This window comes from Augochlora pura, chromosome 1 (genome assembly GCF_028453695.1).
Source record: "Augochlora pura isolate Apur16 chromosome 1, APUR_v2.2.1, whole genome shotgun sequence".
Lineage (NCBI taxonomy): Eukaryota > Metazoa > Arthropoda > Insecta > Hymenoptera > Halictidae > Augochlora > Augochlora pura.
The window spans coordinates 4720620-4744655 of NC_135772.1; the positions used below are offsets into that span (position 1 = coordinate 4720620).

Genomic DNA, 24036 nt, shown 5'->3' on the forward strand with positions numbered 1-24036 from the left:
GAACAATGGTTTACAGATGATTTCTTCACGGATAAACTTCAACCGGACGCATTGGAGAGGAGACTTCAACTTCGACAATCCACGACATGCAACGTTGATCTCTATAACATAAATTTTAATGTAAAAATGTATACCAGATGGTTTCTTCGAGGATAAACTTTTACGGGACGCTTCGAAAAGGAGAATTCAACTTCGTCGATCTACGACATCTTATTGTAAGTAACCTGCAAGAGAATTTAAAATTTTAAACGAATTTTCTGCGCTGTACAAAACATACGTCCTCACATCAGCTTTGTGTTAGTCTAGGCTTAAAAAATTGCGTTTTGACCAAGTTCACGGGTAGTATCGCGCGACAAAGGCATCGTCTGGAGATTCTATGAGCTTGTCGGTGTTCCGATTGGCGTCGGTAAATCGCAGGGAGTCGTACAGTGGCGGAGGTTGAGAATCGCGTGTTAGAGAGAGGGTAGAGAGGCGAGTAGAGGCGATCGGCTCTCTCGGATCAGCTGTGAGAGCGGCGTGGCGCCGTGTGCCGCGGCTCTGACCCGCTGTCAGTTGCCCGAGCCCTGTGCTACGGTTAGGACCGCGCAATCATCACCTATAAACGACGAGGAGAGAGAGAGAAATAGAGGAGAGACAGACAGAGAGAACTCTCAGGATTGTCCTCGAGCGACTGAGGCTATATCAGCTTTGCGTCGTCTAGTCCTCGCCACGTCTTTGACCCAGCCACGCGATATCGACGCTTTGAAATAACGCGGAACGACGCGGAGGAATCGCGGTCGATCGAGGGATTATCGATCTAGCAGCGGTGTCCGCCAAAGGAGATCGGGCCTGTCGGTGATCGGACAGTGGTCGGCGAAAGGGAGAGAGACAGAGAGAGCCAGTGATTGAAACGGTCGCTCGAATCCAGCCTAAATCGGTTCTTCACGGAATCAAACCTCGAAGTTCTGAATCAAACCACGAAGTCGACGGAGGATTTCGTAGGATCGCCAGGCGCGAAGATCGAAGCTTTGAGACCGCGTGCCGCAACCGCGATCGAGGATCGAGATTACAGAGCGTTCGCATACGTCGTGGTGGTTTTTATGGTGGAAAAGTGATTCGGGTTTAATCGAAGGGAAGCAGGGCGAAGACCGGGAGCCGCATGCCTCGCTGACGAGTCTCAGGATGGTCTGAAAGAGGAGGAGCCTGATGGTTCGATCGCGAGAAATGGCGTGCGGAATATCGTTCGAAGCGACCGCCACGAGCACAGTATTTTTCCTCCTGGTGAGTAGAGATTTGCATGTCCGTTCTATGGACGCGTGTGCCTGCTTTTGCACATCAATAGCTCCGATTCAACCGATACACACCGGGGGGGAACGTGGAACTTTCACTTTTTACGCGATCCTCGACAAGAAAAGGCGCGCGTTTCAAGCCTGGACGCTTTTCTTGTTGTCGATCGATCGCGAAATAGGCGATTCATCGGAATCGGTTCGCCGGAATTTTTCAACCAGCTCGAGCACTCGATGTTTTCTCGAAAGGAATCGATTGTCTGCGAGACTCGAAATAGCTTATCGATTTTGAACACGAATTTACGCTCGCTGTGGGCTCATCCCTGGCGAGGGAAGTGTTAAATGCACCGCTAAATCGGTCTCTGAACGATGGCGGGATGATACGTATTTTTAAGCGTTATTTCCAGACACCTATAAATTCGATACTCTCTAAAAAGATCGATTTGAGGAACGAGTTTTCAGGCGTGAACTCCCGTTACGTGTGACTCGTAGCGTATGTAAATGATGTCTGCTCCACTCTTGGCGTGTTTAAAAAGAATTACGTTCTCTGGAAACGCGTATAAAATCTTGTGAGTCACCGTGTTTTGGCTCCAGAATGCCTAAACTGACCTACGGTAGTTTTAGATGTACGGTGGACAAAAAGGTACGACGTTGCTTAACGTCCGACCGACGCGAGAGTTTGACAGGACGTTGATTGGTACGATCTTACGTCACTGTCTAATCTCTTTTTACTTTGTAATTCGCTTGGTGCTTTCTACACGTGTCCGATATTATGTATTTGTCGATAGAAGGATATGTAACAGTCTATTCTCTGCGTCGAAGGAATCATTTAAAGACGACTAGTTCCAGGCAATTAATTTATTGTAATATATATACCATATAGCAAAAAGTAATGCCTTAGAATTTTTTATTGATGAATTTATATGATAATGACACCGTTTAATTTGTGGTATTTTTAAAAATTTTGATCCAGTATGGTCTTTATAGAATTTATGTGTCTATAAAATATTCACTTTTGTTCGTCCTGTCAAATAACTTCCGCGATTAACAGTATTCGTAGAAACAGCGTTTCGCAGATACGACTATTACATATTCTTCAGCACTGCAAAATCGTCTTCGGTTTACGCTTTGCTGTCCGGAGATAACGATTAAGATGCTACAAAACTTACGGTGTATTTACGCTTCTGCCATTTTTACCCGCGATAACCGTTTGGTATAGCGCAAGAACTGTGAAGTCGAATAGATGCAGGAGTACCACGATACTTGGCATACTACCATTTCCTCATTCCATGCACCCGAGACCGAGCGTCCGGCATCTATACTAAATAACTCTAAATTACGTCATAAGCATAAATGTCACGAATTCGCTAACTTCAACCTTTGTTACGTCCTCGGTGTGAGCCGTCATATACTTTCAGAAACACCACCCTTTATATAGAAACCGTGACATTTTCTTCAGTGATTTCATCAATGTTCTTACACCGTGCTCGATCATGGCTTCTCGGTTTCAAGAATAGACGTGGGGTATCGCTCTAGGCGATATTAAAAAGTAAACAAAACTGGGAGATTCAGAATATCGCAGACTCTGCTATTTTATGACGACTATAGTGCAATTCCAAATATTTATATATAAGTTTAATATATAAGATTAGCATAGTTTTTGAGGCGCAGTTGCAGGGTGTAAAGGGGTAGTAGCAGGAATATTTCGCCGTTTTCATCTCCGCGTTGCATTTAACATGCGCAGAACCAGAAAACGCCGACCTCGGCGCCGTGAACCGTGACATTTTCCTAGTCGGTTTCATCAAACGTTGCCTCATCATATTAAGAAGCGTTATAATTTCGCATTGTGTCACGATGTAACCCCATCGGTCGCCGTCCCATCTCTCCGTTCTCGTTCTCGCGAAATCCGCGAGCACACACGGACTCGGCAGCGCAATTTGCAATCCGTGCACGCGGTGGAACAGTGTGCGACGCGTGGGGTGCACGCAGCGATACGCGTGCGCTTAGAGTCAAGGATATACAGGCGTTATCTCGCCGGTGATTGCTATACTTAACGGCAGGACACACGCTGGTCGAACGTTCGTTTCCGTTCACGTTTCAAACGGGTGCGCGGCGTATGCGGTGCATACGGTCGCCACCTTCCTTATGGGAACGTAGAATTCTAACGCGCGGCGATTCCTTCGGGAGTTTATTGTACCACGGATGTTTTCATCTTGCGCTATGCACTGGTCCACTGGCTGGGTGCCTATTCAGTTTTTATATTTTGAAAATCAATGGAAGATTATATTCAAGGCTAACAGAGCAGTTGATGTTGTAAATTGTGCGTAGGTAGTAGCAGTAGACTATTTACTAAGAGAGAAGGCATTTAAAGCCGTACAATTATATTATATTATTATATATTTTATATTAGGTATTTTTAAGGACTCTATTACTATACTCAAATTGTACAATTATAGTATATTATCATATCTCTTATATCAGGTATTTTTAAGAACTCCATTACTATACTTTCGTGCTGGTAATATTTATTACAAGAGGGTGGAAAGATAGAGGGAAAGATGTAATTGTCCGGGTGGTTGCTTTTATTTCTCGTCGTCCCGCGAGTATCGAGGGGTGATCTATCGCGCGTAATCGTTCATTAATCTTCGAAATTCCTGTAACTACGAGCACGAGCACGGCATGGCGCCGCGTCGCGGCTCGTTCCGCAGCCACTAATTACGCACCGGGCCCCGTGTATGATTATGCGGCGAATGTTGGAAACAGAACTAGCGGGCCGGTGCGCGCCGTGTAGGGTCCTCGGACACGTGTGCACGGTGCGCGCACCGCGCGCATTCGTTTCGATTCCCGACCGCAGGTTCCTCGCCGCTGGTGATCACCCCGGGGCCGGTATCCTGTTTCGAATTCCGTCGATTCTTTTCGCCGGATCCCGCGGATTCAGTAATCCCGGCTTTCGATTGTTCCCGTTCGGCTCCGGGATATACCGGCGACCATTGTGTTAGGAATTCGAATGAACGCGCCTGAATATCGTCGGACAGGGACACGCTTCTCTCCTCGAAACTCTGGCGAAGAACGATCTGTACGTATTGTAGAGAATTTTAAACGGATCAGGGAAACCTCGCCGGACGAGGCGGATCAGTTTCTAAACACGTCTGGCTAATAAATTGATGAACTGGGTCCTACGGTTCTGTGCGAAACACCCTCTGTTCGCCTCGAGTTCGCTCGTTAATTTCGAAGGTATGACGACGGTTCTCGTTTCGCCACGTTCTGCATTTATGTATCTTTTATTCTGATTGCTTCGAGATTCTTACATTTTATTCCTGTTTCAGCTTTAATTGTCCAAACGAAATATTAATTCGATCAGGAGGAAGGAGGACGCGTCGCGTTGCCTTTTCGATGCTCTCGGCGAATCAAGCGTTCAGGAAGCGGCCGAGTCTGAGAAGCGAGCTCGGTTAAGCGATAACGCAATCGGAACATTAAGTAGAACACCTGGACACATTCGGATGGTTTCTTAACTCGTTCAAGTTCGCGATACGGCGGCGACCAGCGCCACGGTTAATTAGCAGAGCGAGCAGCGCGGTCTCCGCCGCGGAGTCTCAGATAATTGGATAATGGCCAGTTTAACGGAGGATACGCGGCTTGAAAACCGTGTAGAAGCCGGCGAGAGAACGTGGAAGTCAGAGAACGATATAGAGCGCGCGCGCGCGCGATCCTGTCTCGGTTAATTAAATTGTAAGCGCATCTGGAACAACGGGCTCACGGAGACCGCGCGAAAATTGATACCCACCGTTGATACACCCTGCTGGCTTTAACGAGCGACGTCCGTTGTCTCGTCGCGTCGCGTTGCCACTGTCGCTGGCAAAAAGAGGCACGCGATCGATGCTCACAATAAATCGTTTAACTTAAAAGAAGGCGCAGCGTTGATAAAGCGGTCCTGAATAAAAGTTCGCGTGTCCCGTTTCGTAACGCTGTGGCACGGACGATCTTGTCGAGCTTTGCCGTAGAGGAGCTGTTGCTACAGGGTGATCCATTTAAATCGATCCAGTCAAATATTTACAAAATTTAATTAATATTAGAGACACCTAATCTGATATTAATAAGACAAGTTTATTCTCTTTAATAGTGTAATATATTTTTTATTATACCAGTTGATTCTCTTCATAAAAATATTATGGATTTATAGCGAAAGATCATTAATTTAGTAGATATTTTAGTACCTTAGATAAGTAGATCAATTTAAACGAGTCAACCTGTATAATCCTTTAAAAGGAAAATCCGGTCGTTAGGCTTGTTTCGCACTTCTTCTTCGCGTCCCTAACGACGGTGAACGAATGTTTTATTGCAACGAGCAGTTCCAATAAAATCCTTTATCTTCCATAAAACACTGTACAATGGTGGATATAAATTCGGCTGAATGGAGGGAAGGATAGTTTACGAATCCGCATAATAGGCAACCCTTTTGCACGCGTGTCACGGTTCTCGACCCTCGCCGGAATGGCTATTGCGAGCGAAGGTCATGGTCAAAGGGAACAATCTTCATTGTCAGGGCTGGCAGACGATCGGGTACAGACAAGCGAAATTTATATTCTTCCCGGGCTCCCTGGTTTCGGCCTGAATTGTTATTAATTATGGGCCGCTATAGAACGTACTAGAACCGGTAATTAATGTCGGAATTCCAGAGATATATTATCTCTATCCAGCTCTTGGACTGCAGTTCATAAATTACCTACGCAGTGTATATATACAGAATTGATAGCTTGTCGCATCGCCTGCGTTGTCTCCGTGCTTGAGACATTATTATCGGGGCCCGGATTCATAAATCTCAAGCCATATTTAAAACATTGGATGCCGCGCGGGTTTATTTAAAAACGCTAAGTGCATTTCCCCGGTGATTCATTTTTAGCTGATTCGTAGGTCGACGGTGATACAGGGATATTCTTGAATTTTTCAATTATCAGGGCTACTTAATGGCTACACTCAGCTACCCTAATCACGAGAAAACATTTGTTGATAACCCTGTGTTATAGTGATCAATAGACTATGGAATTTAGGCATTTTATTATTATTGATTACGAAAGAAAGAATGAAAGGATATTGTACTCCACTTCTTTGTTTAACATTAGGTCAATTTTCATTTCACATAAAAATCCGGCGCGCATAAAATTTTATTAGATGACTTTTAAGTATCCCGAACTAGTTTGTCTTCGAAAAAATGATGTGCATAACAATCGCAGGCTCTAATCCTTTAGTAGAAAGTCCAGAAGCGGAACAGCGCGTGTTCGGTGAATTTTTATATCTCGCTTTATTCGGTTTCTGTTAGCGATTGGTCCGAAGATTCTTTAGGCTGACGTTTATAAATCATCTTCCTAGTTTAAACAATGGTTCCTACACTTAGTCGAGCGGTTTCGTATCAAGAATCACGGGGATCCATCCGTTCACGCGTACGTAGCATGTAACCCGCGCGCGCGTTCCAGAGGTTGCGAGAAATTCACGCATAAATCACCGCGCTCCTTATCAGGCTCCCCACTGTCTTGTGCGCGGTATCCGGTGGTGCACCTGCGTGAAACACGAACGCGCGATCGGCATTGAAGGATCGCGTGGAACTTCTGTTACGAATTTTTTATGCGTTCGATTTATTCGGTCCTCGCGCGATGATAATTAAACCCGAACTTTTACCGACTCTTTTTTACGAACATTTTCCTTCGTGGCTATTATACCGTGTTCCGTATTTAATTGCAGTCCTTAACGGGGTGTCCTAGCATAAATTATACATTATATTTGTAGAAGCTTTAATGCGTACTGTTATGGGAGTATTAGTGTAGTTCGTATCGTTATAAAATAAGTACTGCGTGGAATATAATAAAATTAAGCATGTAAGTTGGATTTTATTTTTGTGATATTAATTCCTTGCACTATAATAACGAATTCGACTCGTGGAAAAGATTTCATGCAACGTCTCATTTTATTAAAGAATAAAACAAGGAGTAGGAATTATCTGGTATTTTTAAGGAAAATATTAAGAACGAATAAGTATTAATTAACGCAGCGTGAAAGGAGTCATAGTGCAAGGGTTTAAAATAAAATCCAAGAGCTATCTTCGCGAAAGGATTAATCTTAGAACACCGTGCTCGTGTGAACAAATTCTTCGGAACTGGATGATCTTAATCGATTCAAAGCTAGATAACCGATTATCAACGTGTCGCAGCCGAGAATCGGCGAAAGTTTCGTAAAACAGTCGGTGGAGCTAGCGCAGAAAAAAAACGTCGAGTCGTTAGGAACGGCCCAGTTGTACCGGAAACGATCGTTCGATTTCACACGATGCACTTTTCGTTCAATGGTGAAACGTGGCTGTCTAACGCGTTGTTTCTAGAAAACCGGTCAACCGATATTATGAGAGAATTTATCGCAGTTGCTTTGTCATTCGAGCACTGCGTTCTGCGAATGGGACCGCGACTGCGGCGCAAATAAATTGCAAGGAATCCGCGCGGCTACCGAATTCCGCTCGATCGATCCTCGAATGTTAGTGCAGTGCGTTTGAACTGGGATCAAACGTAATAACATTATTTATGTAATGACGTTCGGAATGATTGAATGCCTGAATTGTTTGTAATTTCCTAGTGACAGAGAAGTGTGGTATAATAAGATAGTAGCGAAGGATTTAGTATAGAGTTGAAGGAGAACTGTGCAGTCTTTTTATATATAATGTATGTATTATAATAATGATATAATATGTAATATACATATTATAATAGTAGTATAATATATAACATACCTATTATAATAATAGTATAATATATAAAATATGTATACTAATAATATATATTATTATTATCTGTAATATTACTATATTAAATTTATAAATTAATTCTAAAATGACAGTCTCCAGAAAACGCTGTTAACAAATGAAAAGCGTTACTCGACCTCTCGCGTTTTACATAAAAGAATGTCAATGACTAGAAAAAAATTCAAGTCCCTTTTTCGTAATCGTATCGATACGATTCCAACATAGCTTCCTCTCTGTGTGTGAATACAATTCAGGCGTCCAGCGGGGACGAAAAAGTGTTGCAAGTACAAACGTAAAGGCTTGATGAAAGATCGATAGAAGGCATTGCCGGAACTCGAACGTTACGAAAGTTTCTGTCACAACGTAACAGAGAGCACGGTTACACGGAATGATGTAGGACACAGCAGGCATTCAAAGTTGACCAAAAAGTTCGGTATCGATTTGCATGTAGAAAGCGTCGTTTGCTGTCTTAATTTTTCCTTCGACAACGAGGAAAATGTTTCTGTGTTCTAGGTTTAAATATCGTTGATTCAATGTATGCACTGTCGGTATAAATTGTTTGCTATAGTTCGTTTGAAAGAAAATTGTTTGAGGCTTTTTATTCGAGGGTTTTGAACCATTACAAATATTTCCAAAGTTCAGGGCTTCGCTAAAATAAAATTCTGCTATCTAGCTTTATGCTATCTATGGCAACACCATCAAGTTTAGGCACTATTTAGAGCTAATTCTTCTTTATGGAAAATTGAACAAAATTTATTCGAACGCACCAAGACATCGTGCGCAATAAAACGAGAGTAAAAAGCGGAACTGCCTCCTTATTGCTTTATCCTCCGTGGGTATCGCAATACGCGCGAATGTAAAGAAATTTTGCAGTTTTTCTACGAACGTGTAGCGTGTATCCTGGTCGCCTGGCGCATTGGTCGGCCGCCGAAACAGCACTGAAGCGTTCAGTTTATTAGCGGTCGTGCGCATCATTGACATTAAAGCGTACAGAATCGGTAGATTTTCGATAATAAAGCGGAAGAACTGGGGGAGGGGGAAGATAGGTCTGTAGGTTCGAGGTACCGTTAAAAGGCATTATGGACGCGCGGAATTCACGAGTTGCATTGTAGCTTAAAGGTACACACGTAAGGTCGCCGCCGCCGCCGTTGGTTTGGTAACGGTACACCGTAACGGAGAAAACGATGCCCATTTCTCGTGTACCGCTGTTCAAGTCCGAAAAAATGATAGCGCTCGCCTGAGATTACGTTCGACGGGAGGAGGTTGCGTTTTCAAGAGGTCGCGGATTATCTGCGGTCCGAGTGTCTGGACTGTAGAATGCTACGGCGCCGTGGAATGCTATATATTTCCCGATTCGAGTCGTATATTTATGCTCGGTTTTATGATCCTCTGATTTTATCGACGCGTAAATATTTAATGCCATTACTTTTTAAATTACGTCCGTAAATAATAATATAATATAAGAGATAATATAAGATATTCGAAGACGTATAGGTCGAGAAATATTAACGCTGTTTAAATGAGATTTTCGCGATCTAAACACACACCTAGTACACCTATAATAATTTATAAATAATGCTTTTATATTTCAATAACTTCGTGGTAGGATTTTTCGAAATCTCGAATAGCAATTAATAAAAATTAATTTAAAAAATTATATTAGATATCAGAGATCCAAAGATGTAATTTTAATAGGCGTGATATTAATGGGATATTCGACCGATACTTTATCGAATTGAGTTTCATGGAAGGGTTAACATTCCCGACACGGTTCTAACACGGCCGAAGAACATAGTGATCGCGGTACTTCATAGCTGGCACAAAGAATATAGAACACGACGAGCGTCGTCGGTGGCGAGCGTTTTCCTGGGAGCGTTGACCACCTAAGTGATGAAGTAACAATGACGAATCAGATTTCAATGCTCCGTTTAGGCCAATTACGGACACCCTTGTAATCGAGCCCGCGGAGAAATTATATCCCATAGAGACCAATTTACAGCCGTGGCCAACGAAGGGTCCACTGTTTTTCAACGCTCGCAAAAACTGCAAATCTTACGCTACGAAAATGATCGATAAACTCTTCCTCGTCGCTATAAATAATTCTATTAATCCAAAGAAATATATTAAGAAACTGGCACGGATAATTGTATATTAAGAAACTGGATAACGCGTCGCATAAATGGATCGCTCGCCTCGGTTCTTGTCACGTGAGAATGAATCACGGCAGATGATCCCTTACCCCATTTCCTCTGTCAGCAACGAGCCACATCCGACATAGCTACATAACAAGAACAAAGTGCTTTTATTTACCACTAATTCCGCTTGGCGTATTGTCAAGTTCCTGTCGTTGCACAGCCGAATGTATCATCGTAATCAATTGATTCAATGCAACTTCCTCGATGGAACGCGCCGGCCATTTCTACTCGATATTTCCTGCTTGAACGTCGCGGTATTTCCTCATATGAATCGCATCGCCAGAATTTTCAGTGTAATATGCTGAATTATTATGATATGTTATAATTCGGCAGCATACTGCGTAAGATATGCTGAATCGTGCTGACTATGTATGACAGGGTTAAAAAGCGAAATTAAAACAAATGGAAGTAATCTTCATCTTCCAATCTTCAATGCTTGTTTTATCAAAGCGAATCCTCTATTCTTGGTAATGTTATTTTTTAGCATAGCCATTATAAAGCCAGCAAAGCTTATGATTCAATAGTCTTCGTAAATGTAAAAATAAATAACTAAACTGTGTAAAATATTTCTTAGTAGCTGAACGTCGCGGCGCAGTTCAGGGATGCATTCCCGAAAACAAACAGCGTCGTCAGGGCGATTCCCCCCGGCTATCTTGATCGAAGGGGGGGTGGAAAGGAACAAGGGATCGATGGAATGTTGGCGAAATCGGAAACACGCGTCCTCCAGGCTGGTAGTGCCGGGGAGAGCATCGGATGAACTGCGGTTGTGCGCGCCGCGGTAGAACCTTTCTGGGAATAAAACGCGCGCGTTGGGCCTTCCCGCACTCACACCTCCAGATGCGCTCGTGCCGGCCAAAACGGATGGCGCCAGGTATTTTTAAACCAGCGCGTGATAACAACACCGACCGGCCGGATTCCAAGCGAATAACTGTCCTCCTCGCTTGGGCGAACCACCTTACGAAATCCCGCTGTCGCGCCCCGGGATCGTCACGCGGCCGTCGCCTGTGGCCACCCCCGCGTCTCGTTCCCGCGACGTCTTTGATCTCTGGCCAGCGTTAAACCGAGGAAAAAGCCTGCCTACACGCTCTCAGGTATCGCGATAAATCACGCGGCGCGCTTTGTCGCTGCTACACGTGACTTAGATTCGCCTCGTTACGGTCGCCGACACGATAGACTTTAAAGCGGCACGCTCGAAGAATTGTACGCGTTGAGGATGGTACTTGCGAGAGGGTAGCTATGCTTCAGTGTCTTTTGTCTAATTTTGACGAAGCAGATGTATTTTTCAACGATAGAGTAATTTTAATTATTGTGACTACTGTACAATGGGAGAATTTATAGAATACTGTTGTAAAGAGGGTAGCATACTAGCAGAAAATATATTAGGAAATATACCACTGCAACGATCATATCTTTTGTAAAATAAAAGTATCTTCCACTATACTTTTATTTCACAAAAAGCAATCTTATCAAAAACATTCTAACAAGCTAAATTGCTCTAACATTATTTCAATAAATTAAACAAGTAACTCAGTTACTATATCAATTACAGTTACTATAAAATCATGTCAATTACTATACTAAACAAATACGATTTTTCCAAAGCAATTTAGATCGACGAATCGACGAATGTAAAGAGATGTAAACACTTATCTCCGTTGCGACATTCTTCTGCAGACGAACTGAAAAGGCCCGCTTGTCCGCCCCTTTGCCATTCGAATAATTGCTGCGACCGATCCCGTGGCAACTCGCATTATTTGTACAAACGTATAGACGTATCGCCACGAGCTGAAAAACCGTCGCGTATCATTAGGCAATTTATCGGATAAATCGCAGTGACACGTTTGAATTGATAGGCGGCATTGTTCGGTGCACGCGCGATCCCGACCTCTGAGGTCTTTGATCTCCGACGCAGATAGTTTAGAATTCGCTTCGATGCGCGATAATTCTTCGAACGTTTTTAATCCGGCAGTCTTTTAGCAAACTACATCCTCTGATATAGATTATTCTTCCTTATAATGGACTGACAATAATTAATTGCGATAGTTAACTGAATTCTTATCATTTATTCTGTAATTATTGCAACTGATGTCCCGATGGTATACGGTTGAATACTTTAACATAAATTCAGTCGAAAAATCTCTAAACACCTTTTGAAACGCGATGGTTTTTATAAATAAAAATTAAGCCATTTTTATAAACTAAATGATATCAATTATTTGCGAAGACGTATACAGGGAATAATTACTTGAAATGGCGACTTTGGTAGCACATTTTCAGGGCTGCGAAAATCGCGGAGGAATCGTTCGAATAAAATGAATTAGCGGAAGACGTTGGGCCAGAGGAGGGCGGAGGGGGTGTACTAGTAAAGGGCAGGTCCGCGCAGACCACTCGGTCGTGAAAGGAGACGTGGGTGGCGGCGAGGAGGACAGAGGATTCCCGCCGCTATTAATAGAACTGAGGTTATCTCTCCGGCTTCTACATATAGTCGAATGCCTGCGTAGGGTGGAGTTTCGCGGAGGGTGTCACGCAGGCAGATTACTTGTACCGGTTTTCTGGAATGGTGTGTGTCAATCGTCCCGCGAGAGCGCTCGTTTGGACACGCGCTCATGTACAGGGTGGTCGTCGCGTTTCGCGCGTGAACTGGTCGAACCCGGGGTTAGCGGAGCTTTCGGCGTTATTTCGCGGCGCGATCAACAACGCGGAAAGCGAGATAGGAGGCTGATCGCCGCCGCGAGTGAATTAACATAATGCAACGTTACTTTCGCCGGTGACCGGCTCGCCGCAACCCCGAAGAATTCTTGCGACGCGTGACCCGCCGATTTTTCGACTGACTAATTTATGCCAAGGACCCCGTCGCGGCCGTCAAAGTATCGCCGGGTTTATTGAGCGGAGATAAGGCCGGCCCATGGATCCGTCGGAGACGCGAACAGGCGTTGCGGACGAGATAAGCGGGCCGCGGCGTCTTTTGACTCGCGCGCTTTCCGATCTAGGAGCTTCGAGTTAAGGTATCGAGATTTTAGAGACCGATAGATCGCGCAGAATCTTCCGAGCTAATGGCCGGGACTGTGGCGATCAGAAAGAGCCGACGGAGAGGGAGGTTTCGTTGGGAATAGGGGAACGAGACGATAGAGAGGTGTCGCGCAATGGGTCGTTTTACCCGGAAAGCCGGACTACGCTGTTCTCCCTCTATGTTAAAAATTTTATAACTTTGTCAATATTTATCCAATGCTGACGAAAAATACTAAGTTTTAAAGCTAGAACCTTCTACTTTTTGGTAAATTAATTGCTTTTAAATGTGTGTAGCGATACGTTTCAATTTGCAAGATAATCAGCAACCGTTGAAGCCCGCCTGCCAATAAAATCTTTAGAATGCGGTTAATTATTCCAGCCAGCTTCGGAACGAGCCGGCGCTGTAAAGATTATTGCTACGCACGCGGAAGATATAAAAACGTGTTGCCGGTTATGACATCGGGGCCCCGGCGCGACCGTCGGCAAGGTCGTAATTTCCCTCCGCGTCGACGTTTGTCCGGGTACGTCAGAGAGCTTCTTTGATTTTAAATTGTCCATTTTAGGCGAACTTCAATTTAACCCGCGGACGCACCGCTGCGTCGCAACGAGCCACCGGTGGGGCACCTCTTTAAGGAAAGGAATTTCTGCTGCTAGCCAATTATTAATGAAACAACGAACTGCGAACGCCGGGATTAATTGAAACGGATGCGAGAGATAATTCCTGATGGTTTATTCCTCGCGGTGTAACTCTAATTTAGATCCGCATCTGACGTTGCTTCATATAGAAAACCTGCTCGTTCGTGTTTTCAATCGGGCATTTGCATCTACCGGTTTTGCAATCGCGAGATACCATTTTATGTTATGATTCAAAACTCACCTAAACTCACACATGAGCTCCTGGCCACCCGATACCCTCCCAAAATTGATTCAAAAAATCATAAAAAAATCCCAGGCCGTTTAACGGCAATGTAGCTTCCGGTATCGTAAAGTAGACACTTTCAGCTTCAATTTAAGCTACCTGAAGTCCGAATTGCTCTACGGGAAAGTCATTGAAAACTCGCCCAAAGACCAAAAATGGGCTCCAGGCGGCCTAATACCCCCGATAGTTTGATTCAAAAAATCATAAAAAAATCCCAGGCCGTTTTACGGAAATGTAGCTTCCGGTATCGTAAAGTAGACACTTTCAGCTTCAATTTAAGCTACCTGAAGTCCGAATTGCTCTACGGGAAAGTCATTGAAAACTCGCCCAAAAACCAAAAATGGGCTCCAGGCGGCCTAATACCCCCGATAGTTGGATTCAAAAAATCATAAAAAAATCCCAGACCGTTTAACGGCAATGTAGCTTCCGGTATCGTAAAGTAGACACTTTCAGCTTCAATTTAAGCTACCTGAAGTCCAAATTCTTCCACGGGAAAGTCATTGAAAACTCGCCCAAAGACCAAAAATGGGCTACAGGCGGTCTAATACCCCCGATAGTTTGATTCAAAAAATCATAAAAAAATCCCAGGCCATTTAACGGCAATGTAGCTTCCGGTATCGTAAAGTAGACACTTTCAGCTTCAATTTGAGCTACCTGAAGTCCAAATTGCTCCACGGGAGCAGGATGAAAAACTTGCCTGACCTCTCAGAATAAGCTCCTCGCCACTTGGTACCCTCGAAAAGTTGACTCAAAAATGCAGGCCAATCTGCAAATTGATTTCAAGCCCTGTGCCGCGGCATGTAGGAGAGCTCGCTCCGTAAATCGTCTTGCCGACTGCAAAAGGAGATCGAAGATTGAGTCGCGTTTCACGTTTGAACCGGGCGCGTGTTGCATGGCTGCTCCCGTTTCGAGTTTTAATCCAATTATTTTAATCGAACGGTATCGGCCGTGTAATTTCTTTCGTTCTGGCGCGGCTATCGTTCCCTTTAATCGTTGGGAACTCTTTCTGCGGGTGTTGGACGCATTGCCGTCGTATTCCAGTTTTAAGAAATTTCGAGGAAACGTGTAGACAGATTTTTCGTACTCTTTCACGCTCCATTTGTACGCCATTAAAATCCGCAGACACGTAGACTTGTCCGATTGTCGGAGCCGGTTCCCTCTGATTCTGCGAACGTGTCGAAGATCGATTAGAAATAGGTAGTACAGGTATTCGCAGTCGGTATTTAGTAGATTGTTTTATGCAAGCCAAATGAAATGAAGCGATTAATCGATGTCCCTTTCAACTTCTATTGCTTGCAAATTTTATTTAAATTTGTTTTATTTTGCAGAAATATTTATAGTATATTTATACAAAGGTGTCAAAGATGCGAGTAGCAAGTCTATTGTTTCATTTCCACATCGATCAATTATAAAATAATAGGTACAAAATAAAATTGCATTTCAAAATGTATTCTAATGGCAGAAAAGTCCCATTGTCTCCCCTCGTTGTCGAACGCAAAGCTTATCGCCGACTGGGATTAGTTTTCGCGTACAGCCGACATATATACATTCGTTCCTCAGATGCCTCGCGTAAAACCCCGTTGAATCTCACACTTTGTGCACGGCGAACGTTTCCCAAGAGCCCGTTCGCCGCCTTGAATTCCCTGAAGCAATCTTATTTACCGCGCGCAGAATGATGGCGGATTTGATAAAAAGAGCAATTGTCGACGGTTTTCCTTGCGCCGCTAAAGCGTTAGCTAAAATCCACGCCGTGGAATTTCACGGTAGACTAAACCTGCGTCGAGTAGATGCACCTTTCGTTGCCACTTCCAACATTTTCCCGACTTACACTGCGTTCTAAATTTATTTAAACTCTACCTATATCATTGGACTTTCGTTGATAAATATTAAATTAAATAATGGAAGTATATGGCTTTTGGAAACGAAGGAGTTTTTAATATTTGAATATATGATTGTCATAGGGGTGGTTTTTTGAAAGAGGAATTAAATGGTGATATCTATTTTTTGGGGCGTTATTTAATGTTATTTAATTAGGGTGTTGTTTAATATTTTTAGAGGTAATGTTAGAGGTTTCTCTGTGGATTGGTGTTTTTCTTCTTGCATTTGACAGCGTTTTTTCGGAGGGGTGGGGGTTGATATTAAAGGAAAAGGGTCATTTATAAATATATTGCTGGAGGTAAATCAAAAAAAATAATTGAAGATATAAAATAAAATCTCCAGATTACTCAGTATTTTTCTATAGGATCTGCCACTATCTATAGATGGCTGCCGGTCATTTTTGAGGTAATTTTCCCGACCGCGCGTCACTCGCGACGATTTCAAGAATTTGGAAAGGCGTCCTTATATCGGGCCGGCTATATCTTGCGTCATATATTTGAGCCGTTGACGCCACCCGTGGCACGGGTTGGAGGACCTCCGCAAGGACGAACGAACCCAGCAGCTCGATAAACAGCCACGCGTCCCCTGGCCTATCCTCCACGTCTTTCGTCTTCCTTTTTGCGAAGCGCGGCGACTCCCTCGCGCTGTGACTCCTGGCCACGGGATTCCTGGCTGCTGTTCGCTTTGTGTTTACCCCGGCAATTGAAATTTTTTGGCAGCCCATGCCACCAGTTAGGGCCCGTGCCAGCAGTTAGGACCCATGCCAGCAGTCAGGACCCCATGAAATTTTTGTTATCGCGACGGTGACCCAGGAGCGTGAAGCATCCCCTTCGAGAAATTCTGTTCCTGCAATTTTAAATTCTGTGTTCAGCTTTGAAAATGAGATTTAGGCACCTTTCAACCCCTTAAACTATGATTTAGGACATAGCTGCGTCGATTAGGCTTTGCTCGATGCTTAAATATATTATAATTATATTACCAATTTGAATACTTAGACTCCAGAATTAAATTAATTACTGAACACTTGTTAACAGCACGATAAAAATTCAATTGCAGCACCCAACGCTTCCAGTATAATAAAACAAGAGTCTGCAAAAGGAAGGACCACATACATCAGTATTTTAAAAAAAAAAAAGAAACGAAATATCTTCGAAATGACGGAATCGAATTCCACGGCGTCGCCGTGTAATCCCCGCGTGCGCGAGAAGGCGACAAAGGTTAACAACACCCTGGTATAAAAAAAAAGAAGAAACAGTGCGATGAGAGACATAAAAACCGGCGGGAAAAAAAATCGTAGCACGATGTGTTCACCGTAAAAGGGATAAAAATGTCCGCTTCTACGGCGGCGTCAATGACCATTTCTCGAATATCACTTTTAGAACCATAAAATTCCTCTGCTCGCACAGGTTTACACTGGTCCGCTAATAAATCCAGTCCTGTGCGGGGGAGAAGGGGCGGAGAAAGGGAGAAGGGAAGGGCCGTTTTCTTGGGCGTTCCACCCTAAAAAAGTAAATCGTTAGAGCCGGCCCGTAGACGGGATACCAGCCGGAATTATTTAGAGGCATTGGACCCGGACGGCATTGAACGACCTTCACGAATTGGGGTCCATGCACTGCTCTACGTGCCATGGCACACGCTCGACACACTCGGTGGACCCATTTTCACCGGTCCCTACGCGACCAGACTCTCGTTCTTGGGGCCTTGTAACCGGACACCCGCTGTATATTTAATTAAATTTCGAAACTCGGCCATCGAACACAATATTAATCAATCGATCGCTTATCGGAATGTCTATTGACCCAAAAAATCCATTACCAAGAAATTTTAATCATTAGAGTGTTAAATTATTTTTTCTATACTTTAGAATGGAATTATTATGTCATATATAATATTTGGAATATTAATACATCGTTAGATGTATTAATCGTATATACAATATTTGAATATTGTATTAATCACACATATATAATATTTGAAATATTAATATTAAATTAACCATACACATATAATATTATATTCATCCTAAAGTTGTTCGTTAAATATAAAGAGTGGTAGCTACAATTTTTATCAGCGTTTATTCGATATATATCTCGGTCTATTATATTTTTAATATTTTTCCAGAAACATATGAGGCCTCCATTTTTAAACTAGAACGCTATATATTTGAGTATAGCATACAAATACGTGCACAGTATACTCTAACAATATTAAATAGTATAGTTGCTGAGTTGCTATAGTATCTTGAGGTCAAGCAAGGGGTCATCCAATTCGCGGAACGGCTCTAATCTTCTCGTCCATTTAACCATCGATTGTTTGGCAATCGTATGAGTGTATATCTTCATAGGAGAAAGAGCGATACCATAACTGACGCGGTAGCACAACTGACTTGAGCAGCAGCAGCTAGCTTCGTCGAAAAGGATGAATAAGCGACTGGTCATAAATCTCTCGCCGCGTTCTGGCGAGAGAGGTAATTAAAGGGTGCAGAGAGAGAGAGAGAGAGAGAGAGAGAGAGAGAGAGAGACAGGAAGGGGCGCGGGGAAGGTGTCGAACGTAGTTCCAGCAATCGAACGCTTTCGTGGCTGGGTGTATGTACGAGGAACGAAAAAGCAATATGTTGCCGATAAAGTTTCGACCTCGTAAAACGTGGATGTGAAACGTAATCGGTGTGGTCTCTCTCTCTCTCTCTCTCTCTCTCATTCAGCCGGCAATCACGGGTATCTCCGCGCTGGTTTAACCAGAAGCGTGGCTGAATAACATGTGTTGCCGGCCCGCGTTGTTAATTAACGCTGTATCACGTGAAAGATCGCGGCCCCGCGAGAGAACTTCGCACACCATTCCACCGTCGTCGACGAGGGATTAGTCTTATCATAATTGCGCCGAGGCACCGGCGTTTCGTCGGGGAAAAAAATTGATCGACGAATAAAAGAAGCCGGACAGACGCCCCGAACAAGATAAAGAAATGATTGATCGAATCCTGGGCTTCGATGCGGCGGCGTTTTAATGGAATCGCGAATTGAAAATATTTGGTTGTCCCAATGCAGGCTTATCTCTTAGTCGTTTATGGCATCGGCTTCGATAGATCCAGAGCTCTTTCAGAGTACTTTTCGTTGGTGACAAAGTCTCTTTTCAATATTTTCTGCACCGTTCGATATGAAATAATATGAAATAAAATAACGCGTCGCTCGATAGAATATTCCAAATAAGGTAATATCGAGCATGGCGATTTCTATGGGAGTCGCGACCCGGTTGCAACCGGGCCAACTGGATTCTGACAACGCGTACACATCGACCAGGTCAGGAAACAGTAAACAGGCATAATAAAATTAATAGCAAATCGGTATATTCTCAGCGGCGCTAGTGCACGTGGAAATCGCATCGGTGGCGCAGCGTCGAAGGTTTGTTTGCAACGGTACAGCGAGCTTTGTGCACGGTGCCGCCATAAATCACGGGAAACACGAGGAGACTTTAACGCCTTGTCGCGACTTTTATCCCTCGACGAAACGCACTGCTTTATTCCACGGTCCTTTATGCGAAAAGAAAAATGCGAGTCGCCGAGAGGTGTTGAAAGTATTAAATACGGGAGGCGAAGCGCACTCGCTCGCAAATTACGTGAAACTTTAATGATTTATGCGACCCGAGATCATCCGCGCCACGCGAAAATGTTCTTTGAAAATCGTGCGCCCCGGGGGCGTGTTTCGCGACGCCGTCGGCGATCGTCCTCCTCCCGAGGCTTTTCGAGCGTAGAAATAAAGAACGACGAGCGCGCGCGCGGCCTTGTGAATGAACCTGAACGCGCAAATCGAACCAGTAGTTGTACAGCACCGCGAGCATAAAACGTCTTGAACTCCGTCGCTTTCTCCGCGAACTTGTTTTTCTTTATAGTTGGTCGCCTGATTACTTTTGCGAGGCTGCGTCGACTATATTAAACTCGTCGCGTGTCATTTAAGAATTTTTATCAACTGATAAATTAAATATTGTATTCAGCATAAGTTAAATATTAAATATAATATATACTTATAATATTTAATCATAATACTCTTGCTTTACTTGCTCTTATTACACTTAGTACTCAGGTATAATATAATAATTATATGTAATAAATATTTATTACAGTATACTCATTTATTATACTATACTGAATACTATTATATTGTATAATATAGAATATATTATAATATAATAATTTATCAGTCAGAAAATAGTTTCTACAAACCGAGTTTTATTTCTACAAAATAGCTTCATTTGATCTCACGTTCTCTGCGATAAAGATATTTTATTTCTCATTTATCAATCATGTAAATTCTGTTTCGTTAATATGAAAGAACATCTCAACACGTTCGGCAAGGCTTTACAATTTAATCAGCATAATTAACAACTCATTATAGCGAGTACGCGGCGACCGCGGTGCAGTAGTGATTTCAATGAATGGAGACTTCAACGCCTGGAAGACGGTATCGTGTCGCCGCGCCAAGAACGCTAAGTGTTTCTCGTGATGCGGACGTTGCGTATTCGCTTGATTTCTGTTTGCAGATTATAATTAACAACTGTTAGTACTATTAGAGATACAGATTTGGTATTAGATGCAAATACAAGACGTAATTATGTAGATATAATTTGTAATTAAATAAAAGTCGAGTACGGCAGCCAAGAAATTGAAAGAATTAATATAACTATGATCAACTACCGTTAACTAAAATTAACTACGGTTAAGTAAAATTAACTACGGTTAACTAGAATTAACTATAATTAAATACGATTAAGGACGATGAACTACAGTTACACTATATTAAATATATTAAGGCAGCAATTGGAATTTATCGCGCGATTTGACAAGTGGAGTTTCACGAAACTTTAGCATATCTGAAAACGGTACCCGCGGTGCTTCGAACAGGGCGCAATAAAATCAGCAACAGTGGTAGCAATATATGACAAGCTTCTGTCTCGTTAATTATCTTTGCGCGCGCTCGATGGCAATCCGTAACATAACCAACACGAAATTATCATGCTCCTTAAAACGCGATTTACCGATCGGATTTAAGTCCGCCACTCCGTTCGGCGATATATCGACCATTACGCGTCCGTATGTCGAACAATAATTCAGCATCGGAATAATTATCGAAGCCTGTTGCATCCCGCGCCGGGTGTATCAAATCATTTTGTTATTCACTTACGGTAAACGCGCGCGAGTCGTATCCGAGGAGCTTACGCCGCAGTTTTGCGCTTAAATCGTCAAATATAATGCGAACGCGGGAGGCTACTTCGGGCCCTAATGGGTCGTAACTCGCGTGATATCCCTCGAACTGCTCGGAAACGGGAGTCTTATTACCGAAAGCCCCATTCGATCGGGGATTTTACATTCGCTTTTACGTTTAATATTAACACATTGTGTAAAAAAAAAAATTGTCCCGGTAGTCTTTTTAAGAAACAATTTGTTCCGTCAATTACCCCGTCGATTTATTCCTCTCTTCGTCGATCGTACCAGCGTCGTAGCACGTACAACTTATTAGAGTCAGCCGCGGGGATCATCTAGTCGCGAGAACCACACGAAATAAACTATCGTGCATGTAATAAAACGGCCTTGTTTATCTCCCAGATGTTCGAGATATTGCGCCGCGGTTGAGAATATTTATTGCCGACATTTTAAATACGGCTTTATGCCTATTTGCTTCGGGTCAATTTAAAATACGGCCGAACTCTGGCACCGACTTGCTCGCGCGCGCGCGTTTTAGCTACCCCCGAGGACGCTCAGTTTTGACACGGCTACAAAGGGCAGTCAGCTACCGTAACTTATGGGAGTCAGGAGATGCGCATCCGTGTACGAAGGTCTGGCATCCTGAAGAACCGCGCGCGGAATACTTTGGTACCGTTAACATTCGACGTATATCACGCTGTACCTGTCGCAGGTCAGCACATTCAATTATCGAAGAATATTTTATAACAATTTTTTCGTAATTGTAACCCCGAAGCGAGTCATCGCGTTATGCTGAGTAATTTATTATTTAGTCTTCGGCGTTGTCCGAGCACCGATTTTTATCGGAAAAAACACTGCGTCGCGCCAGAAAGTATTATACTTACAGCTCTGTTTGCACGACGATTACTGAATAAATCGCGAGAATAAAATCGAGGCGGAAAGCACGTTTGTCCAGCTAGGCTTTAGGGACCGCTTTAAGCTTTAGGCTTTAGGCTCCCTTGGCTTTAGGGACCGTCGGAGGCCGGTTCCACAATAATTCACGTCACGAGCTAACGAACTTCGCGTGACAGAGTACCCCAGACGGATTCGTTCGGGTGCCCATTGTTTTTCGCCGTTTCACAAGCGCGGGACTGCGAGGCGAATCCGTGAGACGGTGTCATGGCCAGCCGAATGAGATGAGAACAGCATCCATTACGCGGCGGATAGCGGGTGCGGCTGTCATCAGTCACCCGTGCGGAATATCTAGCCCAGTCATCGAAAAATTCGGCAGCAATGTCCGCAACCCCGAGAGAGAAATAGAGAGAGAGAGAGATGATCGAGGCACGAGCGGCCGTCGTGTGATCATCCGCCGATCGATCCGGTGATTCTTTGTTCCGGCCTTCGTGCCGGATCTTATCGCGGCCTCAGCTGTTCTTTCATTCTCATTGCGCCGGTATTAAACCGATTTGCATCTCGCACAATTTGTCACGGCCGGCCAACAGAAGCGAATCGTAATGCCATGCACACAAAGCAGAATTAAATACTTGTTCGAAACCGTGAAAATATTAACCGGTTCGATTTTTTTATTACTCGTCGATTTTTCCTGCGATACTCTTGCAATTTTTATACTCAATAAAATGTGTATAATTGATGAATTTCGATGATCATAGAGCTGTGCTAATTATATTATACCTATTTTAATTTATAGGACCGTCGGAAATAATAATTAAGAAATATAGAGTGCCATGATAATAATTGAGAAATGTACAGTGCCATAATAATAATTAAAAAATGTAGAGTGCTATAATAATAATTATGAATTGCATAGAAATATAGAGTGCCATAATAATAATTAAGAACTGCACAGTGCAATAATAATAATTAATTGCACATGCAATTGAGACACTAAATTAAATCGAGTCATAAATATCCTCTGCTTATTTAATCAGACAATTATTTTTTAATTATCTTAAAGGTATATTTAGTAAAAGGAAAGACCCATTTGTCCAGAGGACTAACAGTAGGCAGAAACAATAGATTCCAGCTAGGAAATAATTTACGACTCGATTTATTATAACGATGCACACGTTAGAGAATACGTGCACGCAATTATAGCGTTGCAATATCACCGAATCTATTATCGTTCCGCGTTGACATTTCCAATTTGTTTAACGCTCGGTGTTTACAGTGTCATAAAGACGCAACTGTTCCCACGCACAAACGAGCATGAAGTTTCTCGGCCGAGGAGCACATCTTCCAAGCCGTTCGTTCGCGGAGCACTCGAAGAGGGAATGGAAAACCGTAGCGAAGAGATGTACGATGCATTGGTTCGCGGCGCGCGCTGTGTATATCGATAAGGTCTCGACCTGCCGCAACTTCGTGCATTCAATCTCGAGCTATTCCACTCTTCGGCCCACTTAAACTTACTACCTGTAATCATCATAACGTTCGATCTGCGGTGTTTAATTGCGAGCCGGCCTACGGTGGAATAATCGGCGTAACCGGCTGCTGAATGCTAACAAAGTGCAACGAGCGAAGCGAATATGTTGTGAACATCTCGATTTCAATGAATTTTAAAGGACAGTGGTCGACAATTCGATTTTTCTTGTTAAGGATTTATTATATTAATCTAGGTAAAGTTGTGCCTGATTTTTTTATTAGGTCTGTCACGATATTTAAATAATTTTCGGGGTGTTTTAAGGACTTCCACGTTGCTATATTCAATTTTAATAAATCAACCCTTTGCAGTTTTAATTAGAAATCCAAAATATTTATTCAGACTTACAGTGTCTCCATTTTATATATCTTGGAGCCTTTTA

The 24036-nt window shown here is 43.2% G+C and overlaps 1 protein-coding gene across 1 annotated transcript in view; it reads left to right on the plus strand.

The window, feature by feature from the left end:
- The first annotated feature begins 1198 nt into the window (after positions 1-1198).
- LOC144469429 (uncharacterized) overlaps positions 1199-24036 on the plus strand; it is a 48144-nt gene continuing 25306 nt past the window's right edge. Inside the window, exon 1 of the mRNA XM_078179692.1 lies at positions 1199-1260. Coding sequence (XP_078035818.1) covers positions 1204-1260 — 57 coding nt within the window. The 5' untranslated portion in view covers positions 1199-1203. The remainder of the gene's footprint in view (positions 1261-24036) is intronic.